This window comes from Periophthalmus magnuspinnatus, unplaced genomic scaffold (assembly GCF_009829125.3).
Source record: "Periophthalmus magnuspinnatus isolate fPerMag1 unplaced genomic scaffold, fPerMag1.2.pri scaffold_179_arrow_ctg1, whole genome shotgun sequence".
Lineage (NCBI taxonomy): Eukaryota > Metazoa > Chordata > Actinopteri > Gobiiformes > Gobiidae > Periophthalmus > Periophthalmus magnuspinnatus.
In genome coordinates, this window is record NW_022986724.1 from 1,545 (window position 1) to 14,217 (window position 12,673).

The 12,673-nt window shown below is 40.4% G+C and overlaps 1 protein-coding gene across 1 annotated transcript; it reads left to right on the forward strand.

Moving 5' to 3' along the window:
* Positions 1-1,033: 1,033 nt before the first annotated feature.
* Positions 1,034-6,906, forward strand: LOC129457419 (uncharacterized; the record flags this gene model as incomplete). Its single annotated transcript, XM_055232472.1, has 3 exons — positions 1,034-1,125; positions 1,249-3,271; positions 6,731-6,906. Coding segments are annotated over exons 1-3 (2,286 nt in total), but the record flags the coding sequence as incomplete, so codon positions are not given.
* Between the last annotated feature and the right edge of the window lie 5,767 nt (positions 6,907-12,673).

Sequence of the window (12,673 nt, forward strand, 5' to 3'; positions counted from 1 at the left end):
CCAAGTGGTTTATTCTGTTTCTTAATGTATATTTTCGTTACAGAACCAGCCTAGGGACTCGGCCTCCCCTGTGGGTCCCAAGGGGCGCCTGGTTCAACGGGAGGTTAGTGAATGTCATTCCTGTCTTTAAATATTGACGTTGACATTATTGTTGTATTGTGATTTATATATTTTTTTAAATTTCTGTTGTAAGGTGGAGACCGTCTTCTCCATCCCCCTGTCGCCCGTCCTCTTCAGCCCTGCTATGCTGGTCGAGATGGATGCGAGGTTTCCATTTGGCCTGACCAGCTCTGTGGAGGACGTGGCCACCTTTCCTTCGGGAAAGAAGGTAAGCGTCTTGTGTTATTTTCTCATTGCTAAAAGTTAACAATTGCCTGGTGTGAGATTGAGTAACTTATGTATCCTTTTTTGTTTTAGACGTCTCGGGCGAGGCGTCGCAAGGCTGCTTCCTCAAAGAAACGCCAGCCCAAGCGGCAGGTGAGTGTTACACATTTTCAGACATGTTTTGTTGAATTTGTGCTTTTTAAAAAAAATATATTAATATTATTACATTTTATGAAGGCGGGGGCAGCACCTGTGGTTGCGGAGGTGAGACCCGGCTCACCGTCCAGCTTCGTGCCTGCACTGGAGGAGGACCAGGTTTGTGTCATTTTGAATATGTTGATTGTTTTTGACACATTGTTGCCTGTACTTGTTTTTAATTATATATGGTTTTGTAGGCGGAGGGTGTTGTGGTAGAGGTGACACCAGGATCGTCCCCTACCAGCGTGGCCATCCTGGATTCTTTCCTGGAGGACCAGGTTTGTGTCATTTTGAATATGTTGATTGTCTTCTACACATTGTTGCCTGTAATTGTTTTTAATTATATATTGTTTTGTAGGCGGAGGCAGTTGTGGTGGAGGTGACACCAGGAACGTCCCCTACCAGCGTCGTCATCCTGGATACTTTCCTGGAGGACGAGGTTTGTTTTGCTTCTTGTGTTTTGTTTTTATTCTCCAATATGTTTATCATTTAAACAGAATATGTGCTAATGTAGACATGTTTTTGCAGTCCGGAGATGTGGAAGTGACTCCAGGAACGTCACTTGCCAGTTCCAGGGACCAAATGCAGATGTTGATGGACGAGGTGAGTTTATTTTTAACATTATTATTATAGTAGTAGTATTAGTATTATAGTGCAGAAAAATTAAGTGTACAGCAACAGCCTGATTAGATTAGTTTAATAATATATTTTCTTTGCATCTTTAAGGCCATGGACATCAGCCCTCCTGTGACCCCGCCGCTGCCGCCTCTGACCTGTCCTCTTCTGACCTGTCAGCCTTCTTCTTCTGTGACCAGTCAGCCTTCTCTTCTCAGCCCTCCACCAGCTGTCCAAGAGGAGAGAGCTTCTGACAAAGATAAGTCTTGTTGTGCACATGTTGTACCCGTCGGTGTTCCATCTGTCGTTAGGGGTAGTTTTCATCAGGGTGATTTTAGGTTCGAGTATGCAGGTGTACAGTGTATGGCGATAGCTTTGGTAGCTTTAGCTAAGCACTCGGTGTGTAATGTGTTTTCATGGGATCAGAGGCAGTTAGATTTGGTTTTGAATCTTGGGGATGCACTGTACACAGACCGTCGGAATCGGGGCTTGACTCATGGGCGTGACTTGTTAATTGCTTCAGACCTGCCACGTGAGTCAGTTATAGATGGGCAGCAGTTTAGCTTTTCTTTCAGTCAGCCAGTTAATGGGGCTGCAAATGTTGTCGAACATGAGTTTATTGAGGTGGGCGCGTGGGTAACCTTAGATGGTGCTTTAGAGCAAATGTTGGCACAGTACGACACATGTCTTATGACACTCTGTGGTGCTGCTTGTGCCATTATTAAAGACAATGGGCGGTATGCTGTAGTCGATTCTCACTCGCGTAGTGCTGAAGGATTGGTAGATCCTGATGGTAAAAGTGTGGTTATGTATTTTGGTCATATTGATGAGCTTTACAGTTTTTTTTGTACGTTGGCTGCATGCTATGGTGATGATTCAGATGAGTCTTTCAAAGAGTTTGAATTGACTGGTGTTGATGTCGTTGTTGCAGCTGATTGTGTGAGGGGCTTAAAGTGCCAAGAGGCCGCAGAAGTTTCTTCTGTACTCCCTGACAAATACCCAAAGCAGGACATTGAAGTTGTTTCTGATAGTGTGAGGGGCTTAAAGTGCCAAGAGGCCGCAGAAGTTTCTTCTGTACTCCCTGACAAATACCCAAAGCAGGACATTGAAGTTGTTTCTGATAGTGTGAGGGGCTTAAAGTGCCAAGAGGCCGCAGAAGTTTCTTCTTCTGTACTCCCTGACAAAAACACAAACCAGGACATGGAAGTTGATTTAGATGTGCTCTTTACCAGTGTTCAAGACAGTGCCCTGTCCTTTAATCCACTCAATGAAAGTGTTTGTAAGGATTTGTGCAAACACATTAAAGCTGATTTTCAGAAGCTCGGTGTGGCAGATCCAAAAACTGTAGGGCCATTAGGAGTGCCATGTAAAAATGACAAAATAGTTGCGGACGGGAATTGTTTCTTTCGGGCGGTTTCACAGGCCATTAGTGGCACTCAAAAATATCATCGGAAAATTAGACTTGCAATTGTGAAACAGCTTGAAAAAAATCCTTCAAAATACAACACCCTGTTGCGCGATGGCCACTCATCTGTGGACCAATATATCAGTGTGTCAAACATGCGTAAAGTTGGCACATGGGCCACAGAAGTAGAAATCCAGGCAGCTGCGGATTATTTAGGCGTCGATGTATTTACATTTTACAGTGGACATTGGCTTAAATATGGTTGTACTACCAAGCCTCTGTCAAACAATGGCATTTACCTAGAGAATATTAACAGTTGCCATTATGAAAATGTAATTTGTGTCAAAATACCAAATGCTAATGCTTGTTATGAATGCTGCAGAGTCCATCAATTTTCAATGGAGAGCTACAATATTCGGTCCAAAAAAGTAGCTCCCAAGTCACAGATTAATGTAGATGATGAAATTCATATAAAACCTAAATTATCAAAGTATATACAAAAGAAAAAGCTAAAGCATTTGAAAAACAGATACAATACACTTAATGAGACAATCAAGGAAAAACAGAGGACACAAAAATATAGAGATGATGCGGACTATAGAGAGGGGAAAAAGGCTGCAATCAAACATAAATACAGAACCAGCACAGAATTTAGAGAAAATCTTAAATCAACGTATAAAAAGAAATACCGAGCTGATTTAGAATACCAGAACAAACTTAAGATTGCTGGTATAAACAAATACAAAGCAAATTTAAATTACCAAAATAAACTTAAAGCTGCTAGTATCAACAAATATAAAGTTAATATAAATCATCAAAATAAACTTAAAGCTGCTAGTATCAACAAATATAAAGTTAATATAAATCATCAAAATAAACTTAAAGCTGCTAGTATCAACAAATATAAAGTTAATATAAATCATCAAAATAAACTTAAAGCTGCTAGTATCAACAACTATAAAGTTAATATAAATCATCAAAATAAACTTAAAGCTGCTAGTATCAACAAATATAAAGTTAATATAAATCATCAAAATAAACTTAAAGCTGCTGGTATCAACAAATATAAAGTTAATATAAATTATCAAAATAAACTTAAAGCTGCCAGCATCCAGAAATATCAAGTTAATCTACAACATAAACAAAATTTAAAGGCAGCCAGTAAACATAAGTACAAAGCAAATCCCCAACATCAACAAAAAGTAAAATCATTTGGCAAACAAAAATATCATAATAATGAACAATTTAAAAAGAGAACTCGGGCAGCATTTAGGAACAACCAAAAGCAACTGAAACAAAAACGGGAAAACTTCAGTTATGTTTTGGAACAGTTTTTAAAGGAAGATCAAGATGGTCCAGAGTTTATTTGCTGTGTGTGTTTAAAACTGTTATTTAGAAACCAGGTCTTACCTTGTAGAAAGGAAGACTTTATGGTTAAACCAAAATGCGCAGATGTAGCCAATACCTGCATCTCTGAGGCCTATTTACATGTGTGTGATAGTGATTGTCCGTCTCCGTGCCCCCTCTACGATTGTAGAGGTAGTTTATGGATCTGCTACACGTGCAACTCTAAACTGTGTAAGGGTCAAATGCCATCAGAATGTTCAGTAAATAATTTGGAATTGGACGATATTCCACCTGAGCTCGCCTGCTTGAACACTGTTGAACAGCACATAGTTGCTCTTAACATTAATTTCATGCAAGTTTTAGCTTTGCCAAAGGGGGGTCAGCGAGGTATCCACGGTCCAGTGACATGTGTGCCCTCAAGAGTAACCGAGTCAGTGAAGCTATTGCCGCGTAGTAACATGGATGGTATTTTATTGCCGGTAAAACTAAAACGTAAACTTACATATAAAGGGCATTATGAGTATCAGTATGTAGATACAGAACGTGTGCGGGGGGCCATTGCGTTTCTCAAACAAAACAATCAGTATTATTTAGACATTGATTTTAATGAAGAGTGGGTGAATGAATTTGTTAAAGAGGAAGCTATGGATACGGTTGTGGACGCTAATGTCGAAGGAGTTATGGATACGGGTCCGGATGCTAATGTTGAAGAAACTGCTATGGAGACGGGTGCAGATGTTAAGGTTGATGCAGAAAATCAAGCAGAACGGGAGCAGGCGGAAGATTTAGATGATGAGCTTCTACATGATAGACAGCGTCATTGCATGTATCAGGATACGTTTTTCATGCCGGTCGATATCGCTCAGGAAGCTCTTGACCACTATTTTGAGGGCATTTTGAATTTGGCTCCAGCCGAGGGGAACAGTCCGGTTAGTTTGCTGTCCGATAAAGAAAATGAGGCTAAATGTTTTCCGAAGGAGTTTCCGCTAGGTCGTAATACATTTCATAGTCCTCGGCCGGTTCCTTTGACCATGTGCAGATATTTCATTAACAGACTGCTGCATGTGGACGGTAGATTTGCACAAAATTTCAAGTTTCTTTTCTTGGCGTTGTACATGTTAGAAGTTCAGCAGGTCGTATCTAAAGTGTCGATTGCGTTGCGAAAGGGACATTCTGGTCAGGCCAATGCTGCTGCAGGCGAAGGAACTTTAGAAAATTTGTTACAGTATGATAATGGTTATCGTTTTATGCAGCCTATTAGAGGTACCCCGCCCTTCTGGCAGACTGCACAAAAAGATTTATTTGCGTGTATTCGTCAGCTTGGTATTCCAACATGGTTTTGTTCATTCAGTTCCGCAGATCTCCGCTGGCCAAGCCTCCTTAAAACGCTCTTAAAGCAGGAAGGTAGTACCCGGAGTGTTGAAGATTTAGATTGGGCAGAAAGGTGTGACCTTTTGCGTCGTCACCCTGTAACCGCAGCTCGCATGTTTGATTCCCGTTGGCATCGATTTTTACGTAAAGTTATTCTGTCCCCCGCTCAGCCAATCGGTAAAGTTATCGACTATTTTTATCGTGTAGAATTCCAACAGCGCGGGTCTCCCCACGTCCATTGTTTATTTTGGATTGAAAATGCTCCAAAGCTTGGAGTAAATACGGATGAGGAGGTAGTTCAGTTTGTTGATAAATATGTTACGTGTGAATTACCCTCTGATCCGGATTTACTGGAAAAAGTTACTTCGGTGCAGCAGCATTCTAAGCGTCACTCAAAAACATGCAAAAAAAACAACAAAGTCTGTCGTTTTAATTTTCCACGTCCGGTATCTGCACGCACATTTATCAAACAAAAGGATCCCGATTCAGAGCCTCTTGTTACAAAAGAGGAAGCTGAATTCATTATGAGCGTGCTGAAGAATGCTATCGTTGATGAAAATAACCTGTGTCTTAGTGCAGATGAGTTGTTTGCGTCATTGGGTTTATCGCAGTTCACATTTGAACAGGTGTACAGTGTTTTAGACGGACACACACACATAGTTTTAAAGAGGGACGTGGGTGAAGCTTGGATCAATAACTACAACGAGAAATTATTAACCTGCTGGAACGCCAATATGGACATCCAGTACGTTGTAGATGCGTGGGCTTGTGTCGTTTATATTATTTCATATATTTCTAAAGCAGAGAGAGACATGGGTTTATTGTTAAGTAATGCACAGAAAGAAGCTTCCAAAGGTAATGTTAGTGCAAAAGAGGCATTTAAAAAATTAGGCAGCGTTTATCTTCATAATCGTGATGTCTCTGCACAGGAAGCTGTCTACCGCGTGACAAATATGCACTTAAAGGAATTTTCAAGAAAAGTTACATTTGTGCCGACCGGTGATAACATAGTACGTATGAGCAAACCAATTGGCGAAATAGATGATGAAATGGGGGAAGACATTTGGATGACAAACACGATAGATCGTTATTCAAGTAGACCAAATGACAGCACATTTAATGACATGTGCATCGCGACATTCGTATCCGAATATCGCTTGCTCGGGCCATCGGACAAATGTAAAAATCCAATTATTTTACAGAACGGATTGGGTGCGATTACTAAAAGAACACGGACCAAGCCCGCAGTTGTTAGATATGCGCGTTTTTCTGAGACTAAAAACACAGAGTTATTTCATCAAAGTATCCTTCAGTTATTCATGCCGTATCGCGTCGACACTGATTTGAAGCCGCCTCCATTTGAAACATTTGAACATTTCTATAAAACTGGGGATGTGCGTTTGAGTGACGGGTCTGTGCAATTGGTTAAATCGATAGTTGATTCAAATAGGCGTCGATTCGAACTTGCAGCTGAGGACTTGGATGAGGTTCATGAGCAGATGGAATCTGGAGAGATACATGAAGATGCATGGGGCTTGCTCTGCCCAGAACAGGAAGTGGAGAGGTTGGAGTCGAGGGAGGAGTTCAGAGAGATGTTGCAGGCTGTTGGTTCTGAGCAGGAGCAAGAGGCTATTCCAGACTTGGCTGTAAGAAACGAGCAAGTTTGTCACATAGAGAAAAGAAATGTGATGAGTCGTCAAGAGGGTCTTTTACTTGTGAAAACTCTGAATGAGCAACAACTGTCCATTTTTTACAAAATACGGCAATGGTGTTTAGACAAAGTAGCTGGTAACAACCCAGAGCCATTGCATGTTTTTATCACAGGTGGAGCAGGCACAGGGAAAAGTCACCTGATCAGAGCAATTCAATACGAGGCGTCGCGTCTATTTGCTCCTATTTGCCATAGTCCAGATAATGTTAGTGTTTTGTTAACGGCTCCAACAGGGATAGCAGCATATAATTTACAGGCGGCTACTATCCACACAACGTTCAGTATCGGTACTAATGTTTCCCTCCCCTACACACCGCTGGGGGAGGAAAAGATTAATACACTGCGCGTTAAATATATGGATTTACAAATTGTAATTATCGATGAAATATCCATGGTTGATAAAAAGTTATTTACTTATATTCACGGGCGATTGCGTCAAATCAAACAGTCAGGTGACTTTTCTCCATTTGGAAATGTGTCTGTTATCACTGTTGGGGATTTCTATCAATTATCACCGGTCATGGGTCAAGCTCTGTACAAAGAAAACATAGGTGTTAATTTATTTACAGATTTATTCAAGATGGCAGATTTAAGAACTGTATTCAGACAAAAAGATAACACTTTTGCAGAGCTATTAAATCGGCTTAGAGTCCGCTCAAGGTTGACACCACTGCTTGATGGAGATATAGATATATTAAAACGTTGTGAAACAGGCGAAGATCCCGACGTGTTACACATTTTCACCAAAAACAGCTTTGTATCAAATTACAATTTAAAGATATTGAATAAAGTGTGTCCAGAAAAGGTAACAATCAGTGCGCGTGATTTTGGCTATGACAAAAAGACCGGGAAGTTAATCGAGATACAAGGCCATCTCCATAAATCCAAACAGGCCAGTTTGGAGGAGTCTTTAATCTTGGGTGTAAATGCGCGTGTTATGCTCTGTAAAAATGTAGATCTAGCTGACGGTTTAGTAAATGGGGTATGTGGCATTGTTACACATATAGTTGAAAATCCAGAGAATAAACAGCCTCCTCTTGCAATCTATGTTAAATTTGACGACGATCGAGTAGGCGCACAGAGGAGGAGGCAAACACGTACCCCTGCTCACCTGACTGGTTCTACTCGCATAGAACCAGAGGAGGAGCAGGCAAATAAACGGGGAGAAAAGCGGCGTCAGTTTCCTCTTAAACTTGCGTGGGCGTGTACAGTTCATAAAGTACAGGGTGTTACTGTAGATCAAGCAGTGGTGTCCCTTAAACAAGTATTCACGGCGGGTCAGGCGTATGTGGCCCTTAGTCGCGTTAGGAGTTTAGAGGGTCTTGTCATTCAGGACTTTGATGAAGATGCCATTTATTGTAATGATGGCATTAGAGCGGCGCTTCAGAACATGCCTCCCTTCATAGTCGAGAGTATGCCCTGGCACCTTCAAGAGGCACATGTCCTGACATTCTTTTATATGAATGTTCATGGTTTAGAGCGGCATGTGTCCGATTTGGCTTTATGCACACAGCACTGGCAGCCTAACTGTATCGCTGTGGTAGAGACATGGTTTACTGTAAATTCATCTTTTCAAACTAGTCACATTGAAGGTTTTAACTTCCACAGTCGTCCCCGTAGTTTATCTTATCAGCAGAGTAAACATCCAGCACTGACTAGTTTACTGGTTCAACGGCACGGTGGCGTTGGTATTTACTGTGAAGAAAACCTTAACTATGAAATCACAGTACGAGATTTTAGTTTAGAATGTTTAGTGAATTATTTTGCAGAGTATAAAATTATAGTTTCTGTTATTTACCGCCCACCGTCATACCCCATGTCTCTATTTAAGTATAACTTGGACAGATTATTGAATTGGCTTGAATCACATTGTGCCACTGTGGCAGTGACGGGAGATTTTAATGATGACATATTGAAATCTTCAAATCTCTGCAATTTTATGATAGAAAAAGGTTATGTTCAATATGTCACATCTCCCACAACAGAGAGGGGGACATTAATTGATCATTTATATGTGAAATCTACAGAGTATGATATAGATTCTGTAGTGGTGCCAACATACTTCAGCGACCATGAGGGGATCGTATTTTCTTTTAAGGCTAGATCTACATAGGCCATAATATTATTTTTAATTGGTTAATTTAAAATGAACAGTTGTTGTTTATTGACATCTCATCACATTGTAGCGCGTCGCTTCGTCTTTAATCATGTATTTGTATTTACATTATGTGAAGTTGTTTTAATTTTGGATCATGGAGATTGTTGTAAAGGGTTTTAAATGGTTGTTGACTTATCGGTGTGTTATAGTGTTTATTATGCACCTTGTTAATCATGAATTTTTAAGTGTTTTAATCAGGTTTTTATTGTATATTTAAGTCTTATATATGTTTGTATTTAATGTGACCATACAGTGATGAGTGCACACATACTGTATGGTTTGTCCTTTGTCAAAGTTCCACTGACTGGTTCACCTGCACTTTTCTGTCTCCCTTTCTCTCTCTCTCCCTAACTATATACACTCACCATCTCACATTCCCTCCCTCCACCACCCTTTCTTTTTCTTTCCATCTTCCCCTTGCCATCTCTATCTTGCCATCTCTCTTTACCTCTCCCTCTCTGTAACTCAGTCTTTCTCACCACCATCTCTGTCTGTCTCTAGCTCTCTCCTCAAGTCTTTCTAATTCACTCTCTCTCTCTACTCGCCCTTCGCTGCCTCCCTCTGTCAACCCCCCCCCCTCCAATTCTCTAGCTCTCTCCCTCGCTTCCTCTCTCCAACTAACTCTTAACTCCCTCACTCTATCTCTGTCTGTCTCTAACTCCTATCTCTCTCTCTCCTTTTTTCTGTCCTTTCTCTCCCTCTTTCTGTCCTTTTCCTCCCCCTTTCTGACCTTTCTCCCTCTTTCTGTCCTTTGTTTCCCTCTCCCTCTCTCTCTGTCCTGTGTTTCCTTTCCTTTCCTCCTCTCCTTGAACCACCACCTTATCGCGGTGGAGAGGTTTGCGTGCCCAGATGACCCTAGGAGCTGTGTTGTGAGGGGCTTTATGCTCCTGGCAGTCTCCCAGGACAAACAGGTTCTAGGTGATGGGTCAGACAAAGAGTGGTTCAATATAACCAAATTAATACAGAAAATAAAAATGTGTGTTTTGAGTAATGCTTAGTAATGTTTATGTGAATTCATATGAGCATTCACTATTCAGTTCACCTAGAGTTCGTTCATTGCTATTCACATGTTGTTGCTTTCCATTTCAGATGCCCTCCCAGTGACCAGCTAGATGCCCTTTTGTGCCCTGATCTTGTTCTGTGGAACTGAACCCTCCATTTCCTCGCCTGGCTGGATGACCTGGTGCCTGTCTGGGGTGGCGTCATGCCGTGGATGGGCCCCTCTCCGTCTTAGTTGAGTGGCTCTGGCCCTACAGACTCGAACTCTATCTGCCAATGGATTTGCATTAGTCCTGGTCACATCTGCAGCTGTCTGTCCATGGAAGTGGATCTCTTCTTAACTGTGGTTCGCCTCAAGGTTTCTCCCACTGATTTTTACTTTGGAGGGGAGGGTCTAAGGATGGGGGCACTCTAGGACAGTTCTCCTTTTGATTGTTTTCTCTTGATTCATTTGCTTGTCTGTTTCATTGTTGATTTTCTAACTTTCTGTTGGTTAAATCAGTTCTCATGTTCTACCCTGTGTGTGTGTGTGTACGTGTGGGTGTGTATATAGACACATGTTTTGGTTTAGTTACATGGCTAACGTCAGCTCATGTATTGATGTAGTTATTTTGTGATGTATAATGGTAATGTTTTGATGAGCAATAACAACATGCTGTTATTCTCCATAAAGACTGAACTGTAAATAAATGTGCTCTTTTGTGTCACATTTGTAATACATTTTGGGTTTTGTCTTGGTTTTATTTTAAGTTGTCAAGTTTAGAACAATACAGTTGAACTGATGAGATAAATAAAATATTTGAAATTAAACTAATTTCTGTTTATTTAATAGAAAATGTAAGTAAACATTCAGTGTATTAACTTAACAGGCAATTGTGTCAAAACACTTTGCACATTTTGACATAATGTATAAACTTTAATTAGAGTGATTTTTGTTTTTTTTCGGCAGGAGTGGTTTGGAATAATAAAGAGGATAACATTGCCCTTAAGGGCAGAAAAGTTTAAAACATACCTTTGGCATAATGTGAGATGTTTTATGACAAAACAGATATATTGGGGTTTATCATGGTTGCGGGAACATGCGTTATTAATCCTATTTGGTTTAAAACTTAATGATATGGTGCCTCAAGCAGTATCAGCAGGTCTAATTTAGTGGGTGAGGGCTTTGACCATTATCTTCCTAGTCCAGAACGGCTAGGCCCTCCTGACCAGTCAGTGTCTTCTTCCAACTGTAATATTTTTTTTATTTTTTTTGCTGGAACATTGTGTTAATGATTAGACATTATTTAACATGAGCATAAACACATCAAATTATAGCCAAAGGTTAGTTTCCATCCATTGTGTTAGGGGCTGGGGTCACAAAAGGGTCAAAGTAAAAAACTGCACACTGCATTCATTGCAAAGTTCCCATAGTTGCACTTGGTGTTTAGGAGACCAAAGTAGCGGGGCTGGCAAAGGCTGAGCCAGTCATAAAATGCCATAGCAGAGACATGTACACTCCAAAGGAGTGAGAATAAAAACACAGTCTACACAAAATGCCAGCTGGTGCACAGAGAGACCAGTCTATTGTTTCCTCAGGTACACCACACCACACACACAGACATTTTATACTGCCCATCACCTCCAAATATGTTGTAGTTTTAAAAACTGAAACAAAATTTTTGGCTATGTGTCATTGGGGCTTAATTGATTAATCTGCCAATGGTGTCAGACATTTTTATCAGAATGATTTTCCTAGGATTATAGAGAGTGGAATAACTTGTGTGTATTCAGCCTTTTTTGGACATATACTTACTTTACTCAGTTAAGAAAAAAGTGCCTCGGGGATAAAGCATCAGTGGAGGAAGATGTAAATCAGGTGTTTATGAAGTTTACTCAGATTCAGATATCAGTAGTCAGCTGGGCTACACAATTTCAGCATGGAAATATGACCATAACATTATTACACAACCCCAGCCTTCTGCTGATAGTGACATGACATGGATACTGTGCCCTTGCCCGATAAGAATAAGCAAAGCTTTGTGTGGTCAGAGGGTCAAAATGTTTATTGCATAAAAAAATTAAAACAATCATAATACAAAATGCTAAAAAATACATATAACACATGACTTGAAATAGAGGTCACGGTTTTCTGGGAGTCGACTCACAATTTAGATTTTTGTTGTTATCTCGTATTATCACTCGTATAGCACAGACAATAACACAGGACCATACTCACCCACTGTACCGGTACTTTACTCTACTGCCTTCAGGACGACGATACAGGACTCTCAGATGTAACAAGCACGCTTCAAAAATAGTCTCATACCCACAGCCATTATTAACTTGAACAATTTATAGACTATGGAACTCTAATTATCATTATGCACTTTTACAATGTCAATTACTTGCCTTGTGTTTGTCCAATATATGTGATGTGTTTGTGTGGCATTGTATATATGTATGGCGTTTTTCCCTGTGTGATTTGACTTTGAGGACAAATTTCCCCTCGGGGACAATAAAGTAACTAACTAACTATCTTTCTATTGCTTTTAAGAGGTACATA